Here is a 23414-nt window from a genome sequence, read left to right on the forward strand (position 1 = left end):
ACAATGGGCGCATCTTACGCTGAAATTATTTCATATTTAATACCCTCTTTAGTGGCGTGCCGTATAATTTAGAAATGGTATCATTACACACACCAGTATATTCATTGCTTAATGAGATGACCCTTATGTAAGTGCAAATTATAACATGAGGTGATTATGACATGAACTCTCTCTTTGAGTCTGACACAGCTCTGCACCTGCAGCAGAGCTAATCCTTCCTGCACCAAACCATCTGGAAAGGGAATTTTGCTCTGTGTATAATGTATGGGTCTGTATGCCGCTGCAGCAGTCAGGACCAGAGCCCTGCGGTGAAACAACACAGCTGATTCTTTTGTTGTGCTTCTCTGCTCCATCACTATCCATTTAAACTCTGCTGTAAAAATCCCACAAGTCTTCTACATTGTTTGACCTTCAGTGTGTGAGTGTTAAACCAACATCGAGAGCTGACAAATCAAAGACCCCAAGAGAGGGGACAGTCCCAGCCCCCTCCTGTGTTGCTCAAGGTGCCTCTGTCCTTGAAAGCCCACAATGAGTCCTGGACTTAAAGCTGATCAAAGTTTGTCTTGTTCCTCGAACCATCAGTCTCTGCACAGCAGCAGTCAATCAGCTCTGCTCGAGGTTACCTAAGGGGTTAACATCGCCAACCTTTCCCATCTGTTGCTAAGGAAGTGTTGCCTGTTGTGCAGGAAACAGGGAGAGCGGTTTCCTGTTATGAAGAGAGGTTTTTAAAGGCTTGCATTCATTCAATCGTGCAACAGATGCCGGGCCAGGAAGCTCAGCCAATAGCAAAAGCTTTGGTGTCCTGCAGAAACTGGGTCTGGAAACTGCTTTTAGGAACCTTTCTATGCACTGTGCTGGTTCAGGAAATAATACACGAGCAAAACATGCTGGAGAAAACACGGAGATCTCTGCTTGATTTCTGAGTATCTGGTGTACACTGTGTAATCCTATAAAAGCATGAAAAGTATGTCATCTCATGTAACTGTGTGAGTCTGAACTTTTCAACTGCTGTCAGTCAGTGAGGGAACATGTGCCATGCACCAAACCATGGGCAGATGTGGGTTGAAAAAAATAATATTAGTTGTGCAAATATAGTAGCTGCAGATTAGAAGCTGCCCACCAGAACAATGAAACACTGGAGATGAACCGTGGTTTATAGTACCATATTTATGGTCCAAATCTCCCACACTGAGTGGATTTGGTTTCACTCAATTCTAGTCTTACAGTGCTGCGTCTACAATGAGGCAGAATTGGCCACATCTGTGCAGCGGTGTACTGAAACAAAACACGAGCAGATGTGAAAATGAAATAGCCCAGATATAATGCTGTGCATCGCAAAAAAAAATGAAACATAGACAGAGTGGGTTTAGTTCGCGCTCCGTGTCCGCGCCGCCGCGCCAATTGTAGGCTCGTCCTGCTTCAGGAAGCTCCAAGCAGCACCTCCCGTTTCCACACAAGAGCGCACCACTTTACTGTAGCACCAGCACTGGAGATACACACCGGCTGAAAGCTGAGCTGCCACTCTGCGAACACGGGCGTCTTTCCACAAGTCACTGGAGAAAAACAAAAGACAGCATGTCCCGCAACTCTTCATTCACCTCCTAATTTCCCCGCAATGTGTTTGTGTCTGGATTAAGTTTTCATTTCGAGGGACGCGGTCGGCTGTGGGGAGAAACATGAGGATAACTGTCGGTTCCCGTGGATGATGCTGCCCCACAATGAACACAGGTTGGTTGGTTATGTTTTATGTTCATGTCAAGAGTGTCCAGAAAGTTTAAATGTTTTACAGCAAACAAAGTGGTGACAGCGTGAGTGTTTGTGTGTGAGTAATTAATGAAATTGGCTGATTCTGTCTGAAAACATATTTCACCTGTTTATTTTCCACCTATTTCACATACAAAATGATGCCCAATGCAACTTGATTCAGCCTGCTTTAAATCAGTTATTACCTAGTGAAATATATATAGAGTGATGGATTGATCACATAGGTACTGGTATTTTCTTAGAAATGATGCTGCTAGTTTTTAACAATGCAACTGGGTTGAATTCTACCTGCAGAAATTTGGAGTTTTAATCCATAGCTATTGATAAAGTTGCTTTCAGTGGAAGTCTGTTCTAGGATTAGTATTAGGGTTAGAGCTGGGATTATAATCCATCAAAGTAGACAGAGCCATTGGTTTCGAAGGTCACCTGTCTGTGAGGTGTCCTGTGAATTTAAGTGAAAGAAGTTGAAAATTGCTCTCTTGTCATTTTTTCCACCAAAGGAAATCTTTGTTTTGGAAAATAAAGCCCCATTTGTTTTGTACAGCCTTGTCACTCTGGATTTAAGACAGGTTGTTAAAGCTTACAGTGTGACATTTCACGATGAGGACACAGTCTGAAATCATATCCTGTGAGTTTGGCACAGCCAAGGTCCCAGTGTCTATCTCTTCCTTTGTTTTTCAAACATTTGTTTTAATTGAATTCTTGTTGCATAATTCATATCCTGTTGTTTGCAGTTGGGTGCTTTGTCAGACTGGGACCCTTGTTTTCTCTCCCTGTTTTATTGTTCTTTGACGCACTCAAAGGACCTTTTCAGCAAAAGCGAGGAAAAAAAAAAGTGTGTGTGCCTATATGTGTGTGTGTGAGTGTGTGTGTGTGTGTCTGTGTGAGTATGTTTCGTGAGAATCGGGGAAGAATGACGAGAAGGAAGTCCATTTGTGTTGTGAAAATCTGTACTCCTAGAGAGGTTCATGGAGGAGTGATGGGGGGCCAAGCTGTTAATGTCCTTCCCCCCGTGGACATCCTGTGTGGAGTCCGAGGAGGCTTCTTGAAGAAAGAGTGTGGTGACATTAATGGAAAAAATATGTATAATTGGGGGCAAAAAGCAATATATGACAGTGAAGGGCAGTTTCCTATTAGACTGATGTCTGAAGAGGGAGACACACTGACAGAGAGAGGGAGAGAAAACAGTCAGAGATAGCCAGAGTGCACACAGGGTTTAATAGGATGTGCGTCAGGGCAGGTACTAAATAACAGGAAGAGACAAAGGGTGTACACACTTTGTTAAGTACGGGTGTGTTTCATGACAATTCTAAATTTTGATAGCAGTGCTCTTTAATGACTTTACAATTTTTCAAACTTAGACATGCAGCTCAGCCCCAAATTCCAAAGTACATTTTTTCCTCTTACCTGTAGAGTTCTTTATTAATCTAGATTTGGTGTGTCTAGTTTTGGTGTGAGTTACCCAGTGTTGGAGATATCAGCTGTAGAGATGTTTGCCTTCTCTTGAATATTAAGGAACTAGATGGCACTCTGCTTATGGTGCTCAAAGTGCCAGAAAAATAAATGAAAACTCCACAGCAGTGTCTCTTTCCAGAAATTATGACCAGCTACACAAGATAATCCACTGACATTGTTGTGAGCAGTTGAACTATTTTCTTTGTAGCGAACTACACCTGCCAACTGTATCACTGCACAGAAAGAGGTGTGCATCTGCTCATGGACCAGAGGCTTGTGCTTGTGATACTGCGAGATGAAAGGATTAATGGAGTCCTTCTTGGCTGAGCTGTAATGTTAGCTAGCTGAGTGGAGGTGAGCTAGCAGAGATGCACACTTCCTTTTAGGCGGGTGTAGTTTGCTAGAAAGAAAATAGTTCCTACTTAAAACTGCTCACAACAAGGTCTTCGGATTATTTTGAGTGACCGGGTCATGATTTCTAGAAAGAGACATTGCTGTTGAGTTTTTCTAAGCATGTTTTGGCCCTTCAGCACCACAAGCTGAGTGCCATCTAATTCCATTATATTCAAGAGCAGGCAGACATCTCTACGGCTGATATCTCCAACACTCTGCAACTCACACAGACACAATCTAGACAGATAAATAGCACTACAGGTAAGAGGAAAAAACTGTATTTTTCATTTGGGGGTAAACTGTCCCTTAAGCTAAATGTTAAGTCTAAATTTAAAAGCAAGACATGGACGCACACTGTCAAAATTAACACACACAGATTAAAGCTGCTTATTCATTTCAGCAGGCCACAGATAAGGATTTCTTGGAGCAATAACAAAATCATCTTTAAAGTTTTTGACAATAAGCCAATCATTTGTTGAATCAGATTTAGCTATAAGCGTACAACCTGCATGTGTCATTTCCCAGACAGGGAGATGTTATTGTTCCTCCTCTAAGTACTCTGTGGCTCTGTTGTTTTTCCTGCTGATAATGTCCCCTGCAGCATTCTGCATGTCACTGACTATTGTACAGGACTTGACTTCCTCTCAGCATTCTATACCAAAACAGGAATCACATCTTTATCCTCGTGTTAGCGTAGATATTACAGATAAAATGAAAGTAGCCTATTATTTAGTGGCTTTTACTTTTTTTAAATTAACATTTACTGTCTTTTCACAGATTTTCAAAATCCACTGCAAGTCCCTCGACCAAAGCTCCGCAGTCATCTGACCATCAAAGTGCAGTCCAAACTGATGTCCAGGCCGTGTCCCCCTGTCCGTGGTCCAAAACCTCCTGTCGCCCCAAAGCCCAGACCCCTGTTTGAGTCTCATACACAGGAGGAGCCCTGCCCCCCACAGCGCCTGAGCAACGGAGACCTGGCTCACTCTGATGGAGAGACGGAGGATCTCCACGAAATGGCTGGGGAGAATCAGGACAAAGAGGAGAAAAGTGAGGCAGAGGATGGGGCTAATGTCGAGGAAACGGAAGAAGAAGTCGACATATTAGATAATGATGCCGACAGCACTGGCTCAGAGGACACAGTCAAAGCAGATGATGGTTCTACTGTTGACACTACTGAGGATGAAAACAATGACACTGACTTGAACCAGCCTGAAGGTGGCAATCACACTGATGATGAGAACAAATCACCGCCTTCACTTACTCCTGCTGAAATGGAAGGTGAGACAGGAGAGGAGGCAGAAGAGGAGGAACAGAGTTTCAGTGAAAACAGTGAAATAGTCTGTGACTCTACAGGAAACTCAGATGGACACGTAGAGGAACAAAGTCTTGATCAAACAGAGTCACTCAGTCAGGGTGATAAGGACAATGATACTGGATGTAATGAAGTGGACAGTGAGCAGAGTGAGGAGTGTTTGCACTGTGATTTAAACACAGATGAGAATGAGCTGGAAGCTGGAGGTTTTGCATTTGGATTCAGCGTGCTTCCAACTGTAACTGAGGAGTATCCCTACGACGTGATTGGCCCCACAGATGATGCTAGTGATACATGTGAGTCATGTGACACAGTTGAAACAGGCGAAACAGGGGTATGGCAACCAGAACGGGCCACCAAGGACCTCTCTGGTTGTTTTAGATTCGCATCCAGTACTGAGGATGTATTTGGGCCTTATTCCGTCATTGAAGCTCTTCCGCCAGATATGACCGGCACTGCTGACCCAGAGTGGAGTCAGGACGATACTGATGACAAACCTTCAAATGAAGTTCAGACAGCAGGTGCTTCTAATCAGGAACCTTACTATGTGTCATCAGATGATGTGGACAAGCTAGAGGATAAGATAGAGGAGGACGCCGAGCAGTCGAATCAGCACAAAGACAAAGCAAGGGACGGTGAGTCAGCTGATGAGTATGCAGACATTGAGGATTCACTCTGCCCTCAAGCAGATAACTTAGAGCAGGTTGAGTGTGTCTCATCAGAGGATTACGTCGAAATAGGCGATGACGAAGAAGAGGAAGAAACGGAAAAGAAACACATCAAAGGAAAAAGTGTGAAAGAAAGAACGGCTAAACGAGAGCAGGCTTTCCTCAGCCAGAGAACAAGCTGCCAGCCTCGCCTCAGGTTGTGCAACATCACAGTGCCATCAGACCTGGACGTAGGCCGCACCCCAGAGCTCACCAACAGGGTGGTGTTTGCCCACACCACTGAGGCCTTTGAAGAGGACATTGAGGAACTGGACTGCCATATTGTGCCTTACTATGAAGACACAGACTCGGACAGTGATGAGCATATATACGAAGAGGCAGGGTTTGATTCAGAAGGGGAGAACTTTGTGACACTTGATCGAAAGACTATTGTCACACGATCACGCTCTTATTCTGGGAAAGTTCCAGGTTATGTCCCAGAAACTGTGCCAGAGGAGACAGGGACAGAGTACCAGGCCCATGACTACTGCACAGTACCCTTGGATAAAAACAATGAACCACTTAGCCATTCACAGCAGCCTGGGATCAACTGTTTGGTCCCGTCCATGAAGTCTCGCCACTTCTTGTTTTATTCCCGATCTGCAGAGGGTCCAGAGTTGACGTTGACCAGTCCCACAGAGATCAGCCATTCTCTGAAGGATGATATCAGAATAAGGAGGAAAGATGATAATCTGTCACTCCCATGTGTCATCACCTCTTCTGGAAGCTTCTCCCAGCGTAGCCATCAATCATCCAGTGGTGTTTCTACACCAACCTCTCTAGTGGACATCCCGCCACCCTTTGAGCTGGCCTACATCACTAAAAGACCTGTTACTAAGAGTTCCCCATCCCTCCTGATCCAGCATGAGCATAATGATATACCTAAGAAGAAGAAGTCCTCCTTCAAGCGCTTCCTGGCGCTCAAGTTCAAGAAGAAGACAGATTCGAAGGGTTTCAGCGATGGAAGTGTCCGCTCTTCACGTTCTTCCTCCGAGTCCAGCCACCACGGCCCAGCAAGGGTCATAGAGCTTGATCGTAGAAGCACTGGCAGCTCTCCTCAGCTTCAGTCCCGCATTGTGAACCCGCAGCAGCGTCCTTCAGACCTGCCACCCTTTGTCTTCTACAAAGACCACCAGAGGAGGAAAGGTGACCCGAAAGCTTATGGCAGGGGTGTCTCTAGAGTGGAGTCCTTTGAGGAGCGTTCTCGGCGCTCCGTCATGCCGCTGCCTTTGACCAAACCCCGCTCCATCTCTTTCCCCAGTGCAGACACCTCAGACTATGAAAATATCCCAGCCATGAGCTCAGACTATGAGAACATCCAGATCCCAGGCAGACCCACCAGATCCCACACTGTGACTGAGTTTTTTGAGGACCCAAATCGCACTACAGTCGCCTGCAATGAGAATGATGGCTATGTGGATATGAACAGTTTCCCTGGGATTGACAGCATAACCCAGACATCAAAAGAAGACACTGAAAGGTATAGTAAAAGCTTGATAAATTGGTTTTGTACTATCTCAAGCAAACCTGAAAGGGTAAATTTTGAAGCTACAAAAACACGTTACCTTACATGTTGCAGTGATACCCTGCCATACATATATTTTTGTTTTTATTAACCCAGGTTTTGACTTAACTTTCTCTTAAATTTCTGCTGCCAATTCACCTTAGCGGACCCAAAAGTCCTTTACAGACCGAAATTGGTCAAATAATACATCAGTTTATTAAAACCATTTTCAAGCAGTGGTGCCAAATGTTCACCGGTTCCAACTCCTCAAAGGTGAATATTTGCTGGTTTTCTCAGTCGTTTATGATGATAAATTGAACATATTGGGGTTTTGGACTGTTGGACAAAACAAGATATTTGAACACATCAGATTGGACTCTTGGAAACTGAGATGGCTATTTTTCATTCACTATTTTCTTACATCTTATAGACAAACAATTAATCAATCTGCAGAAAAAGAAAAAAACACTTTCGGTATGGTACCTTTAGAACCAAAGTAACCCTTCAGACATGGTACCTAGACCCTAGCGTTTCCTCTGCAAACAGTACTCTTTCATGTGGGCGGGGTTGTTATCACTCACTGCTCCATCTAGCACGGACTGTATTTCCTCCTTTATCAGTCTGCACCTCATTTATCGTCCATAGAATGAGGTTGCACGCTGACATTTTCAGAACAAAAAAGAACAGGCTGGAGCGAGAGTCTTACTCAATGGGATATTTGAAAATAGCGGGTTTGTGCATTTAGTCTCTCTAAGGCAAGCTCAGGGGTTTAGTGTTCCCGGAGCCCACAAGAACGACGCTCCACTACGCTTATTTTTCTCCGAGTGAGAATTAGAATATATGCAGTTCACAATATCTGGTTGAAATTAATATATTTTTTAAACGCTTTACCAGTGTATGTAAAACTCTCCACGGTATGAACAAAGATTGCATGAGCCTCAATACCAGCCACAACTCAGCCCTGAGCAGAGTGACTGTCCACTATTGACCAATCAATGACTGCAGTGCTCACAGCTCCACCTTTTAGTACCAGATCTGTGTGCTAGGTACTCCAACAGAGGGGTGGCCAAAAAATGGTTGCTAAAACTGGCATAATTTTTTACCAAAAACCTTGATATCAGTATTGCAATGATATTAGAGAGCTGTCTATCGGTGATTTCACAAAATATTTACACAATGAGATTTTTGAAAAATTATCATCAGTATTATTGATATAACGACTAAGTGCATAAAAGCAAATAATAGAACAACTAGAACAGTGTGGTAAGAACAGAAAATAACATCACTTTACTGTAAAGCAGCCTTTAACACCAGGAAAACACAACACTTACAGAATTACGATATCCAAAATCTAAGATGATAACTAGTCTCATATCACGATAAGGATATAATATTGATATATTGCCAAGCCCAACCTGAAATGTATTCTTATTTATGATCCAGTATGGTGTCACAGCTAATCCTCCTTTACATGCCTGTATTAAACTGTAGCGGCTAAGCTTGCATGTCACTTTGTAGTCATTTGAACAGGTGAGCGTGCTTATCGCTGGAACCACTTTTAAAGTAGTCAGCTGAGTTGTTAAGCCCACACCTGGCTGCTCAGAGGTGCAATCTTGACCCCTGAACAGCTGACAGATATTCATACATTGTATCTCAGATGAGCGGGGGGCACCTGGCTGAGTAGAATCGGATTTCCCTCTTGTAGGAAAAGTGTTTGGTGAGAGATGAGCAGCCTGCTGTGTCAGGCATGGCTAGCTTTGGGAAGATGGACAATGCTTGTGGGAGAGCTTACTCCTGGTTTTCATTTGGTGTGTTTAGAGGTCACATCTGGTGCCACCGCTTCCTATGCAGAACTGAGGTGATAGAACAGGTAATGGCGGGCTCACTGAGGGCAGGTTCCTCACATTAGATGAAGTCATTATGGGCCGCAATTAAAAGTGATAAAATGTGGGGGAGTTCCTTTCACACAAGTAAGCGGAGAAGGATGAGGGGAAAAGGTGAGAGAGCAAAGGGAGGGGATGTGTTAATAGAAGGTGCAGAAGAGGAAGAATACAAAGAGTAAAGCGATAAAGTCATATAGAAGAGGGGGAGGGGAAGTAAGAACAGGAGAAAGGGAGCTGGAGCCGTTCTGGTGTAATTGCTCTCCTGTACCTGACACTTATTGTTAAGTTTAGGAGAGCTTTTATTAAAGTAGCTCTCTCTCGAGTGCTTCTCTTTCATTGGACCCTTAAGGGGCCACAGGATTTACTGCAGTGTGTGATAGAGTGAGGAATCACCACGGTCAGACTGTACCAAATTACCCCGGCCTGTGCCACAGCTTCAGCCACTACGGGCTGCAGTCTTTCCCCAGTCTTAATAAAATAGTTGTGTTTGATGACCTGTGTGTAGTCAAAGAGACAGGCCATTACTGAGAGCTTCTTAAAAGGCTTAAGAGGTAAAATGCATCGGCATTTGTTTTTATTTCTTGTGGCGCTCTTTGTATTTCAGGTGCAGCTAAGTGCTGTTTATATCACCAATTCATTTTGCAGATGTCTTTCATATCTATTGTGAATTTATAGAGAAACATTTCATCTTGCAGCTCATATCATTCGTATAACTTTCCACTCACATAAAGCTTGTCTCCTCCAGACATTCTGAGCAGCAGTCGACACTATACCATGATTCTTTTTTTACAGTGTATTTTAAACTCCATACATATCTCAACATTTGAAACCTCTCCATTTCCCAGACAATGGTCCCTCAGTGAGGGCTCTTTTTCTCCCGGTGATGTTATCGATGTGGCTCATTGTGTGGTGGAGGTTTCACACCACTCACAATGATGCAAAGAACCTATCTGTCCTGTCGCCTCCCCTTCACCGCATTCCCCCCGGAGATGCTTCTGTTGCCAGGGCCACTCTTTGGTGTGCCTATACGGGGCTTTTTTATGTGTATTTGAGTGTGTGTATATATGTGTGCACACAATATACGTCATGTGTAGTCAGTGTAGGTGTTTGTCAATGCCTTTGTGTATACATCTTACACTAAACTCTGTTCAAAGCTTGACATTGCCGTCGTCCCAGGCTGCCCAGCTGATGATGGCAGTGATTTATTGAGAACACATTCAACAGCCAACGTGGTTTTTAAACCCACAGAGGAAAAAGTGGATTTTTGTGGTGAGCAAAATGACCAAACAGCCTCAGAGCACTGCACACAAAAGGACCGTGCCTACAGTAGCAGACACGCATTTTAAGGAGAACTCACAAAGCTGCTGTTCCACGGGCTTGGCTTGTTTCCACTTGTGTGATTAATGTATAGCACCATTCAGACACTACTTCAGCACAAGCATTCAGGCTAAGCAAAGAGACATGTTCATTAGCAGGCTACCACAGTGTAGAATGGGAAAAGAACAGGCACACTAATGATTCATCCCAAACCTAACCAAGGTGTTTGTGTGTGCGTGTGTTTGTGTGCATATATTTGCATGCACACTAAGTTACAACTTAGAGCTGCTTTATCAAAGACAAGGTTCCTGCTGATAATGCAGTCTCAGCAGAGTTGTCCTTGCCAAGGAGCCTTGTAGCAACAAATGAGAGTTGAAAAAGGCATTTTAGCAACGAAAGCCCAGGATTTGTGATTGTGCTCAACTCAGAGCCCATTAAGTGTCCTGTCCAGGTAGACTTACAGCAGTAATGCAGATGTGTTGCTGTCCCTGTGCACACAGGAAACAGAGCTATAGTGTAATGTACGCAAAAATGTACGTCTCTAGCTCACCCTTTGGTGTCATTCTCACTTCAAACTGAACATGAACCTCCTCAGAGTGATGACAAAGCCCTGCCATGGCCTCTAAAACAGCTCCTCCACCCACTGTTATGTTAGTGTTAGTAGTGATGAGGGAGCCATCTTAAGTACATTGTTGTACTGGGTGGTGGCTGTGTGCTGTGTGGCGAGGTGGTGGACAGGGCGTATCGTTTGGCTCGCCAGGCCTGGTGCCAGGCGCTCTGAGGTCATTGCCAGGTCATCCCCGGGGAGGAAGTGTCCAGCCTAGGAGCTTCCCACCAGCCTGTTTACAGGAAATGCAGGGATGAGGGTGGGGCTGTGGCGGGAGGCAGGAGAGGTGGAGACAGGAGAGGATAGATAGGATGAAGGGAGGGAGGAGGGGGTCACCGTGGTGGGGCGGAGGTTCCCAGACTCTCCCTTGAACAACAAGATGAGGTGTGGTACCGTCAGGAATGCCAGGTCTGCTGTTATTGTTGCTCCAGTTTTTGGGAACTCCTCCCACATCATACACCCTGAAGTACCCTTGGTATGATGGCAGAGAGCTTAGAACAAGTGAGCAGAGGGTGTAACAGTGTTGCACATATGGTCCTGAATCACAGCCTGCCACATAATGCAGGGTTATTACCATCCAAAGTCATCTTCCTCCACGTCACAGGTGTAGCAGAAGCAGTCAGAGCGCCGGCGTCTTCACAAATCACCTCATCACACACTGTCACAACAGCACAAGCCACAGGCTACATGTAATCATCATCACCAAAAGCAGCAAACTATTTAAAATGCCTTTCAATCTCTTGATTCCCCCCATCAGTATCCCAATCATCTATACTTGGCAGGCTAATGAACCTATTCAGCTGCTCCTATTTCCTATAATAGCGCCATTACAAGCCGAAAAGGGCCTGTCTGATTGCACCTAATATATATTTTAATACTCAGTGTTTAGCTCAATTGAATTATATATTTCAGGCATCATCAAATTCACAGGAGATCGGTGGGATACAGGTCTTTTCCTAGAGAGTCATTTTGTCGTCCTCTGAATCTGACACAGTAGATTTAACATTGCCATGTTATCAAAGGCTTGCAATCTGCTGGAATAATAGCACAGCCTTAATGGTCTTGTAAAAGGGCTTTATGTATTACCACATTACAGTATCACATATTTGCAGGTTTAAATATGGAAACATTGCACGAAGCTGACTGGAGCTAAACAAAACCTGTAATTGAGATTTTAAACGATGGGCTACGTTGGTATAGAAGAAATCAGAACATCAACTTTAAAGATTAATTGTAAGTGCTACTGATCAGTGATAAGTTTGTTTTATTGTTAGATGGTGTGACTTGCTGCAATTCAGAGAGACATATATTTCAGTGTAATGTTGAAGAGGTTGTTAAATATGTGAGGTTACTTTGTCCCTGTATATTCTGACCACCGAATCTTTATTTTGGCTCTGTGCAGCTACCGTACATATGTGACAAATGAACAGGAAGTGAAGGTTTCAGCGTGAAATGAAGTGAATTGAGACAAAGATGAAAACAATACAGACTAAAGTTAGCCACAGTTAATGTTTTAATACTAATAGTTTTTACGTATAAAGCACTTTCCAAAACAGCATGACAGAGTGCTTCACGAGGCAGCAAAGCAAAACAGACACATCATAAAGTCAACTGGTTTTAAAGAAACATAAAAACAATTTGGTGTATAAAAACCAGGAAATAAAAGACAGTTCAAAGGAAATTAGAACTCAAGTAAAACCATGAAAAGCTCTTCAATAAAAGTATGTTTTAAGAAGACTTAAAAGAGATCACTGACTCATCCGACCCAATTTCCTCTGGGCAGATCTTACGGGGCCTCGACTGCAAACACTCTGTCCTCTTTGTTTCCTGTCCAAGAAAAGTGAGATGTGATTTTACAGAAGAAATTATTCCAGTCTATGTTTTTGTAGTCATTGATTTTTTTTGGTTTTCTTTTGGGCTCTTCAGGAAGACATTTTTATAAATTAGACACAGCCCTTCATTACAGCACAGACAGGGTGCTGTCGAGAGTGAAAAATGTGAAGGTGAGAATCCGTGGCAGAGTTTCTGTTGGACACATGAAGGAATTCCCCTCACTCGTAGAATAAATCAGAGCTTAAGAATAAGTTCAGCGAAGACCCATCTCTCCTGTTCTCCTCCCTCCCAACATCACCCAGGAGCCCACGGCAGGTTCATCTGTCTACTCAGAGGTCAACCATGAGTAATGGCCTGTAGGTGCTTTCTTCAGCCCACCCAATAGGGGCGATGGGTGTGTGTGTATGGTGTGTGTGTCTTGAAGTATGAGTGTGTCTGAATAGAGATGAAGTCCAGCGGGGTAACTCTGTTAACCTTTGGTCTCCTAATAGCCGTCTACTCTCTGCACACACAGGGGGGCTGTTTAAAAACATCAGGAAGAGCATTCATTATTATCTGTAAAATGCCAGAAAAAGGTGAGCAATATCTCACAGTCATTGCTTCTTAACACCCAAAGTGACATCTTCAAATTGTGCGTTTTATTGCACAGAGGGCCAAAACCCAAAAATGTTCAGTTTATTATCACAATAGATAAAGAACCCCCCCCAAAAAATGCAATTAGAGAGTGTTTGGCATTTTGCCTGAGAAAGGTAATTCGCCAGCAGAATATTGCAGATTATTTTTCTGTTGATCAGAAGATTAATTCATGGGCTAATCTCTGCAGCCTTAGATCAGAACATCTGTGAGGTCGTGAGAAAAGTTTAGAGAAAGTCCTGAGTATTGGTACTCAATATCAACTTGAATAACCCAGTACCAAAAAGTATTGAAAGTCAGTTAACACCTGCACCCGATCCTTTTTGTACCCATATCTGGAAAAAAAGAGTATATATATGATTTTGCTCACAGCCAATCACCCAAAAGTGTTCTTTGTTGTAATACAGTGTGTGTAGCTACAACCTGTACAGTCTGTGGTCAAGTTGAGCACAGTGTATTTGACGGAGTTGGCAGTTCAAAATGCGAAGATGCCACTAAAAATATTTGAAAGTATGGCAAGACTTAACAACTGAAATGTGCGACATTCATCTGGCCTGGTGCCTTTTCCTCTAAAAACATCACCAGCAATGGCTACAGTAGCCTTGACGCTTCCTAGCTTGGCTAACTGTGGATTCCAAATCCCAAAAAGGAAAAGTTTCAAGGTAAAATAGAGGACTTAATAGTGTGTGGACAAATTTGTTTGCTTTCATTGGCAACGCTGCATCAATCAGAGATAGCCCACTGCAGAGTAGCCACTTTGTGCTAACACGTATTAATGAACGCTCATTTAGATCTATTAGTAATGTTCATAGCCTAAATTCGACTTAAAATGCTGTGTTACCTTTATCATGAGGGTCAAATGTGTTTTGCAGATCCAGACAGATTTCTTTTTCTTGGCTCTTTTGATAGCAAAGGTTGCTGACCCCTGTTCTAGTCACATGATGGGTATTATATAAAGTAAAAAAAAAAGTATCAAGTGAAGCACTCTGTTGGTATCTGTATCAGTTTAAGGGTACTGGTATCTTAATTTCATTTAACGATACCCAGCCCTATCTATGATCTGTTGATTGGTGTATTCTTCATATTCATGTGGATAATAGAGCTACAATGATAAATTGATTGGTTGTCAACTATTACATTTTACTGATTTGATAATTGATTCACTGGTTTAAGTTATTTTTTAAGGAAAACATTCTCAGATTCCAGGATAGTTGTCCACTATGACAGTAAACTGAATATCTTTGGGTTGTGGACAAAACAAGACATTTGAGGACGTCATCTAGGGCTTTCGGAAATACTGAAATACTGAAATTTTCACTATTTTAATACATTTTATAGACAGAAAAGTGATTGATTAATCAAGAAAATAATCATTAATTGCAGCCCTGGTGGATAAAACAAATGAGATTTCACAATTCTTTGCAGTTTACGTTCAAAATCAGTTTGTTTTTTATTGAACACATCAATCAGTTCTTCAGAAAGAGAGTGTTTGTTAGCTATACCATTCTGCACAGATAAGGTGATGATGAGCAAAGACATTATGCTATGAATCCTTCCCTCTTCTTGTGAAACCTGGTAGCTGCCATAAAGCTGCTTTGAGAATACATGTTATCCAGTTATCATCCTGGCGATGTCAATTTGGTCAAACACACTGTAATGGGTCTTAATGGGCCAGAGGACATTAATAATTACCACAGGTAGCATTTAAAGGGATTACATGTGAAGTGACCTACAGCGTGCCCCCCTCAGGTACTGCAGCACCCAAAAGGATTACCAGTGTACAAACACAACCGTGCTGTCTGTGGATGAACTAATGATGAAAGAGATTACGGCGTGCCACTGGAGGCCTCCATATGGGGAGTGAAAATGTTCAGAGACACACACAGGAAAAAGGAACAACATATTTACGGGGGATTTATTGCTCAGTGTTTTGAGAATATGCTGCCGCAAAGATTTACTGTAAATGTGCTATTTGGAGTTTGTGTCATCAATGCCTCCCTGCATCCCCAATTGAAAAGATTCAGTGTCTTTCTTTATGGTTAAAGCAATGCTGTTGAACACATCCTCGAGTGTAGATGCTGCTGTAGTATTAAATATTTATATTTGTGTATCCAGGGCTGTTTTGCTGTATTCATACTTTCTTTTCTGCTCTCGGCAGTGCCTACACAGAGCCTTTCCCAATGAACCCTGTCCCTGCTGGGCTGTCAGCGGACGAGGACCACGGGCGTACTTCAGAGGAGGAAGAGGGGGTGGCTGAGCAGAGTTATGACCGACAGGTGAGACATGCGATGCAGAGACAAATGAAAGCACAGTAGAATGTAGTTTATTCAGTCCTACCAGCTACCAACTGGCATAACAAGTAGACTTAATGAGTGAAAAATGCTGCAAGTCCTGTTTTACTCTATTACCAGACCCTAGATTGTAATTTTTAAAGGGACAGTTCACCCTAAAATCCTTTCCTCTTACCTGTAGTGCTGTTTATCAATCTAGTTGAGAGAGTTTTAGTGTGACAGAGACGTCTGCTTTCTCTCCATAATGGAACTAGATTGCACTCAGCTTGTGGAGCTCAAAGTGCTCAAAGTAAAACTCCAATTTAAACCCTACTCCCTTTTACTACCCTGGTGTGGCTACACATTTTGACAAATAAAGGCCTGTCTCAATCAGACGCCTGGTCTGGTTGCCAAGCAGTTCATTTTTTATATACATGTTCTTCGGATGTATAAAAGCAGGTTGTTGACTACCTCAAATTATTCGTCCATTTCTCGATTACCCAGAATCAGAAGGGTTTTTCATAGAAATGAATCCAAGTTGTGAGTATTGTTTTAATAGGATAAAGTGGTGTTGTGCTGGTAAGTCGGGTGCCATAATCATTAAGTGCCTCATCTCTCCATGATGTGTTATCTGTCGGAGCTAGATCAAATGAATGATTCGTAATTGATGTATTATTTGAAGCCTAATTTTTATACAAGTAATATTCATGCTAGTTCAAATAAACAATTTGATTGTATTTCCTGATCTTTGCTGAGCAACAGTTTTTTGTGAAAGGAATTAAAGGCCTGTCCCAAATGTAGGCCGGTTGATTTCAGGGATTTACGCAGACAATAGCCCGGGCTATTAATTGAAGTTTTACGGTACATTTGAAAAACTCAACAGCAATGCCTCTTTACAGAAATCATGACCCAGTTACTCAAGATAATCCAAAGACATTGTTGTGAGCAGTTTCATGTAGGAACTATTTTCTCTCTGCCAAACTACACCTGCCAACTGTATCACTGCACAGATGGAAGCATGCACCTACTACTAGCTAACTAAAACACAGAGCTAGCTGACATTACAGCTCAGATGAGGAGGGCGCCAATGATGTTCACATCTTGCGCTGTCATAGCACGAGCCTCTTGTCCGTGAAAAGATACGAGCTTCCTTTTGCGCAGTGATACAGTTGGCGGATGTAGTTCAATAAAAAGAAAATAGTTCCCACATAAAGTTGCTCACAACAAGGTCTGTGGATTATCTTGAGTAACCGGGTCATGATTTCACGGAAGAGACACTGCTATTGAGTTTTCCATCAGAGAGAAGGCAGACATCTCTACAGCTGATAGCTCCAACGCCCAGTAACTCACACCAAAACAGTTTAGATTGATAAAAAACACTACAGGTAAGAGGAAAAATATGTATTTTGATTTGATTTGTGAACTGTCCCTTTAATATTTTACACATGCAGTTGTCATTTGAACAAATATTATATCTTTATATGAATGTAGGAGTACTGTACTATGCACTTTTCTGTTGGTAGATGCATTATAAATGCCACATTCACCAGCCAAAATTGCTTCAGTGGAGCGTTATGTGAGGCATGTACAGGTCCAGAGAGATCGAGCTAGTTGAATATTGCCTCAAACTCCCCAGACTTCCGTACAGTAAAAAGGCAGCCATTTTACAGTAGATCAGAGACGGACCCCACCCGTCCTGCTGCCATAATAATACCAGGCCAGAGCTCTCATCACGTGACACGCATTTCCTTGTTTTCTTCTTCTTCAAAGCAAAGAAAACAATAAATAGAGGAAAAAACAGAGAGGAAGAGAACCGAGGGAGACTTGAGTCGGCCCCAGGAACAGTTTCATTTAATGGAACTGTGTTTTGGTTTTATTTGGAGGAGATGAAGATCAGCATGCTTCTAATGCAGTATTTGTGAAATGCCCCACATAGGAAAAAATAACACTGACAAAGCACAGGAGCCTTGCCGGTAAACCCTTAAATGGCTTCAATGTTATGTTTTGGCTCGGATGTTTTGAGACCTGGTGATTAGCCTCTAAATCAATGGGCAGTATTGTTGTCGCTGCACACACACAGCCTCTCATACATAATGCATCTGAACTTAAAAGTCCCGTATTTGAGCAAGCATTCATGTCTATGCTGTACTGTAATGAAATAATCAGTCTTATTTTGACAGCGGAAATCTAGCAAAAAGAAAAAAAAAAGTGAATTTGCTTTTCCGCCAGTTTCCTTGGCTGCCGTGTCGCTGTTCCTATTAATGTTTGAGAGGAATAAATGCCCACGGAGAGCCTTTAAACATTAGCTGTGTTCATTCATCTCCCACTGTTCTCCCTCCCTGTCACACAGATTGATGGCCGATCCCGAGCGTTCTATGTCGCCAAGGAGCTCCTCGACTCGGAGAGACTGTGAGTATCTACCTGCACACATGGATTTCCCCAAATACACATTTCCACAGCGTGTCATCACACACAAGCCTCTGCATCCAAATCTCATGCACCCTGCACCTACTTTCCTATTCCCTCCAACTGTATCTCCCCTGCCCCTGAGCTAATTCATCGAGCGGCATGCAGAGTAACTGACAGCCAATTACACAAGTGTCTTGTGTAACTTATTAAACACACCGGCCCTGCCCTTGCACTGTTACACACTTAACCATTCTTCTGATGTGGTTTTCTCATCATGCATAATTTAGATAATTTAATGAGCCTTGTAGAAAGATTAACATAGCTGTTTAGAAGGTTGTAAATTCCTTTTCGCAGTTTAATTAAATCTTGTGTTCCTCTCTTTTTGTTTTCCAGACACGTCAGTGCCCTCAAGTACCTTCAGGAGGTAAGAAACCCGTCGCTGCCACGCCCATAAGTGTGTCACATTCGCTCTAAATGTCTCCTGCTTAAAGGCCTATTAAACTTTATTGAAAACCTACTGATAACATCACATCCTGTGTGTCTGCTCCCCAGTCTCTGTCTCCGTCTTCTCCTCCTCCCCCCTGTTGTAAGGCTCTGCTCAGGTTTATCAATGTTGTTGCAGCAAGATCTGCTTCCTGGTCTTGACAAAGTTGACATGTTGTACCCTGGAGTGGTTGGTTGTAAGATGACGCAGCGTGCGTACACCAGGCTGATGCTGTCCTTGTATCCTTATGTGGACTCTAATACTGAGCTGGCAGTCTGCCCGCTAAAGGTCAAACAAAGGCTATTGGGGCCTTTTATAGTGGTTGTATTGGACGCATGGTTTGATCTCCTTATGAGCAGGTTGGCCATAAAATGGAGAATGAGTGTATTTAATGCACAGAGGATTTAAAGGTGAGCTGTGGTAAGCCCCTCAAGGTTGGTGATGCATCACTACCAACTGTTGTCATCTATTTACATGATACTGGTACCGGTTACAGTACCTATAATTCAGTAAGTAAGTACTTTACTTTCTCTGTAGTGAAAATAATTTAAAGCTGCAGGTGTGATGTAATAGACTAAAACACATTTCTGCTCCTCTGCTCTTTTCTAATCACACACAGAGCGATTCTTCTGTCTCTCTCTGTCCATCTAGTAGGCTATTACTACAATAATATTAAAAAGAAAATCGACCACACACTTAAACTATCACATATCAGTGCTACAGAGATAGTTTTGGTGTACTGGGAAGCTGATGGAGTGGCTGCAGTGCTCCATTTTTAGCTTCGCAGCTTCAGGGCGCCTCCGCCTTGTGTCTGAAATTGAACCTGGTGGCTCCTCTGAGCTCTCTCCTTGGCTTCCAGGCTTCAAGGTGCCCCACGGCACTTCTGCTTCTTGTCTAATGCCTCTTTTTCCACGTAGCTCTTTGTAAGTATGCAAGTCAACCAAAAGTCCATTCATTCCCCAGGAAACTCCATGATTTCCGATTTGTTTGCGAAACTCCTCCTTCCATTTTTTTGGAGAGGAGGGGGCAGAATTTGCCTTGAGTACGCTGAAAATAGCAGATGATACATCTTTTAGCAAAATGTCTCACAAAACAGGCTACACACCTGACATGCTAACCTTCTCACTTCTTTTTCGCCATTTGTTATTGGTCCTGTTTTTGTCTCTGTTCTTCCCCATGGGCATTTTCTACCAGACTGGATGGCGAAAAATACTCACTGTGGTGACATTTTTATCCATACAAAAAGAGATGCTTTTTGTGGCGTTAGACACTAGGGGCATACTCCACATACTATATGGAAATATGGACACAAAGCAAAACTATTTGCATATGAGGCAGAAACAAGGTGGAAAGGAGGCCTTCTCTCACATGCGCTCTCAGACACCGACACCGGCACTGTTGGATTTAACGTAAACTGGTGCTTGGTAGTACTGATATAATTTGGTCAGTACCCTAAAACCAGGGCCGGATTATCAAACAATGGGCCCCTGGGCACAGATATGCAAAAGGCCCCACCACCTCTCCTATATAGAAGCAAGAAACACAGACTTTATTGTTGTGAAGCCTCTTTCTGCAGTTATTTTGTGTCTCTTTGCAGTCACTTTGTGTGTCTTTGATGTAATTTTGTGGGGGGTTTTTTGGTTGTTTTCTGTCTCATTGCGGTTCTGTTGTGGCCTTTTTGTGTCTCTTCCTGCTCAGTATATGTTACCTTGAGTGGCATTTTGCAGGTGGAGGCCAGGTGGGCCGCCTGACACTGCTCAGTAGGCTTGTTGAGTAATCCATCTATGCTTAAAGGTACTGAGGTTGGTACCCAACCTTGATTCTCACTTACTGCCTGTTGAAACAAGACCACATCCCTCCAGAGTTAGAAACAAAGAAGGATGTTTACCAAAAAATACCACACAAAAGACTGAAACGGTTGAAACAATCATTTAATTTTAATGAAAAAGGAAGGTCGTACAGGAGAGGTCAGATAGGCAACACGTTTTAAAGAATGGTGTGGAATAGTTGCTATTAAGGTGATGGTTGCCACTACAAATCTGACAGGTAGAGTCATTGAACTCAGAGCAGCCCATCAGTCAGCCTGTACCTTATAACCTTGAATGAGGTCATAACCTGAATTCCTCATGTGTACCCCCTCACTGTGATTTATGAAGGCCTGCTGCGGGTACAAAAGCAGCTACTTTGTGTAATGTGTAATTTGATGCCATTAAACGGCAAGTAATGCAAATATTATACAATGGACGTCTCTAATAATCATAAATCTGCAGCCTCATCATGATGCTCAATTATACTAATTACCTGCTGCATGCCAAAGTACAGACAGCAACATATGCTGCAAGTCAATATGGGCATCAGTGCCTCAGAAGTGACATTTTGACAGCGTAGCCTGAAGCGTGAAATCTGTTTTTCAGTGTAAATGATCTGTTTTCACAAATTCTCACTTTAAGAGATACTGAGTAACCTTGGCGTGCGCCCCTCTTCACTGTTACCGTACCTCCTAATTGAATCTTTTTGCCACCTTTCTGAGGTGACATTGAGAGCTTTTTCATCACGCTGTTGCATAATGCATAGGTGCACCGTTCAGCTCTTATTATTCTTCAAACTTCAAACAGTGATGTGCCGAGATATTAGTTACCGTCCGATGCAGACTGATGTCATAATTAGAGCGAAACTGAGCAATGTAGCTGGGAAACACTCCAGCGGCACAACATGCACAAACACACAAAAACAGGAGCAGCGTTAAGTGAGAGGCACACATGAGCTATTGTTCCATTGTTTGATAAGGAATAACAAGAATACAAAGAATTTCCAGACCCTGTCTCCACATAGGAAGGGAGGCCGTGCTCCTCTTCTAAAGGACTTTCCCTGTAACAGCTTCAACATATGAGGCTAAGACTTAGTGTTTTTTCTCGTTTGTAACCAGCGACCTCTGAACAGATCCTCTGTGCTGAGTTATGACCGAGCATGACTGGCTGCTCAACCAACTGTTTAACGTTGCTTCTTGACCCGCCTTACGTGAGGGAAATAGGGATAAGGTGGAGAGGTGGCCAGCGAAATGGAGAGTAAAGCTCCTCTCATTCATGGATCTGAGTGTGTGTGTGTGTGTGTGTGTGTGTGTGTGTGTAACCTGGGAGACAGAGTCAACCAGAGCCGTTAAACTAGCTGTTCTTCTCCCTAGCAGATGTGATGAATGTTAACTCATACTCGATCGATTGCACATGATGAACGGCATGTTCTGAAGCGCCTGGTGTCACCACATTATCTCACGGCCGACTGGGACAACTCTATTTGTTTTATGTCTGTGCTTTGCTCAGAACTGGAAGAGATGGGCTCCAGACACTTATCCCTTTACAGACATGCCGAGCCTTTATATATATATGTGACGTTTGTTTTCCAGACAGCTTGGCCCACAGAGGAAACTGAGATTTTTTAAAGCATGTTGACACCTCCTAACGATTCACCCACCTCCATTCATTTTGTGTCTTCATTTGCTGAGTAGATAAATAACCTCTCCCCTGGTTTTTCACTCCTGTGTGCTGTAACTCCTCATATTAGTCCTCTTAGTCTCTGACACTGCAGCTATTAATGCCTGTTGCTCGTGTTTTATGTGTGCTGAATGGACTTCAGTGGACCTGAATTCATTGTAGATCAGTGTTCTTGTCTACAGGCTCTTGTCTATGGTGAAATGAAAAGTGGGGAGTATGTACAGTACAAAACAGCATTGTGTCATTGAGTACCAAGGTCTTTATGCAACAACACCTGGTGTGTAACTCTTGTGTAAGCAGCACCGCCTTTCCTGAATGCCTGGACAGAGCCCATAGTGGTGGGGAGTCACTGAGGTGATTTGAAGGGAGGGTGGCAGGAAGGATGTTTAGGAGGATCTGACCTTCCTTCCTTCCATTTTTCTCCCCCTTTTCATTCCTCATTCCTCAATGCCTTGCATTTCTGCCGCTCTCCCTCACTTCCTCCTTCCATCCTAACAACTATTTCCTCCATTCTTCTCTCTTTCTACCCCACTTTTTTGTGTTATTAAAAATCTCTCCTCACAAATCCTTTTTTCCCTCCCCTGTGCAGGACTTCAGGTCAGCGGTGACAGAGGCAGTGGGTGAGGAAGAGGAGCCTGTACTGGAGGAGCAGAGGTTAGGAGAGATATTGGGCGTGCTCCCCCAGGTCTACACCCTCCACAGCAGCATCCTCACTGAGCTGGAGGAACGCGTAAGCCAATGGTAAGAAACACTGTGGACAATGTAGTCACAATATAGACAGAGAAACTCAGACAGCCTACTACAGTATGGATGTCGAGTAATGGCCACAATTAATTACTTTTATTTTATTTTCACAAACATAAGGCTGCATAAAATACAGATAATGAAAAAGAAGGAATGTGTCTGGAGAGTACAGCAGAACTCTGCTCAACTTAAGGAGAGAAACAAACAGTAATAACAAAAAGAAAAAATAATAACTAAAAGAAAGAGAAAAAAATCAGCTTACAGAAATACATTTATTCTCCACTGAACTCACAATAGTAACTCCACACATCCCAACCCTGCTTTAAAATGCACAGCAGGACGACATAATAATTTGGGAGGTCATTCCTCAACCAGGAGCCCTTGCATAGCTGTAAACTTTACTGCACTGAAGTGCTCTGTAGCAAGTCACTGAATGACTTTGCAGGAGTTTATGATATTTATCATCTTCTCTGTCCTTTAAAAAAAAACATCCTAAAGCATTAGTGCTGTACTTTTCTCATTCTTAAATCAGTGCTGATTTTTTAAGGAGTAGTTCTACATTTTGAGAAATGTGATTATTTACGTACTTGCTGAGAGTTAGATGACAAATT

General features: G+C 42.9%; 1 protein-coding gene across 3 annotated transcripts in view; it reads left to right on the top strand.

Moving 5' to 3' along the window:
* The first annotated feature begins 782 nt into the window (after window positions 1-782).
* The window catches only part of fgd5a (FYVE, RhoGEF and PH domain containing 5a), a 44418-nt gene continuing 21786 nt past the window's right edge, over window positions 783-23414 (top strand). For 2 of the 3 annotated variants that reach the window (XM_050038287.1, XM_050038288.1), the window contains exons 1-6: window positions 1136-1728; window positions 4390-7111; window positions 15567-15684; window positions 18029-18087; window positions 18481-18511; window positions 22649-22800. In XM_050038287.1, coding sequence (XP_049894244.1) covers window positions 1719-1728; window positions 4390-7111; window positions 15567-15684; window positions 18029-18087; window positions 18481-18511; window positions 22649-22800 — 3092 coding nt within the window. In that variant the 5' untranslated portion in view covers window positions 1136-1718. Of the gene's footprint in view, window positions 1729-4389; window positions 7112-15566; window positions 15685-18028; window positions 18088-18480; window positions 18512-22648; window positions 22801-23414 lie in introns of all 3 variants that reach the window. The other variant, XM_050038286.1, reaches the window with a different exon arrangement.

Source organism: Epinephelus moara, chromosome 24 (assembly GCF_006386435.1).
Source record: "Epinephelus moara isolate mb chromosome 24, YSFRI_EMoa_1.0, whole genome shotgun sequence".
NCBI lineage: Eukaryota > Metazoa > Chordata > Actinopteri > Perciformes > Serranidae > Epinephelus > Epinephelus moara.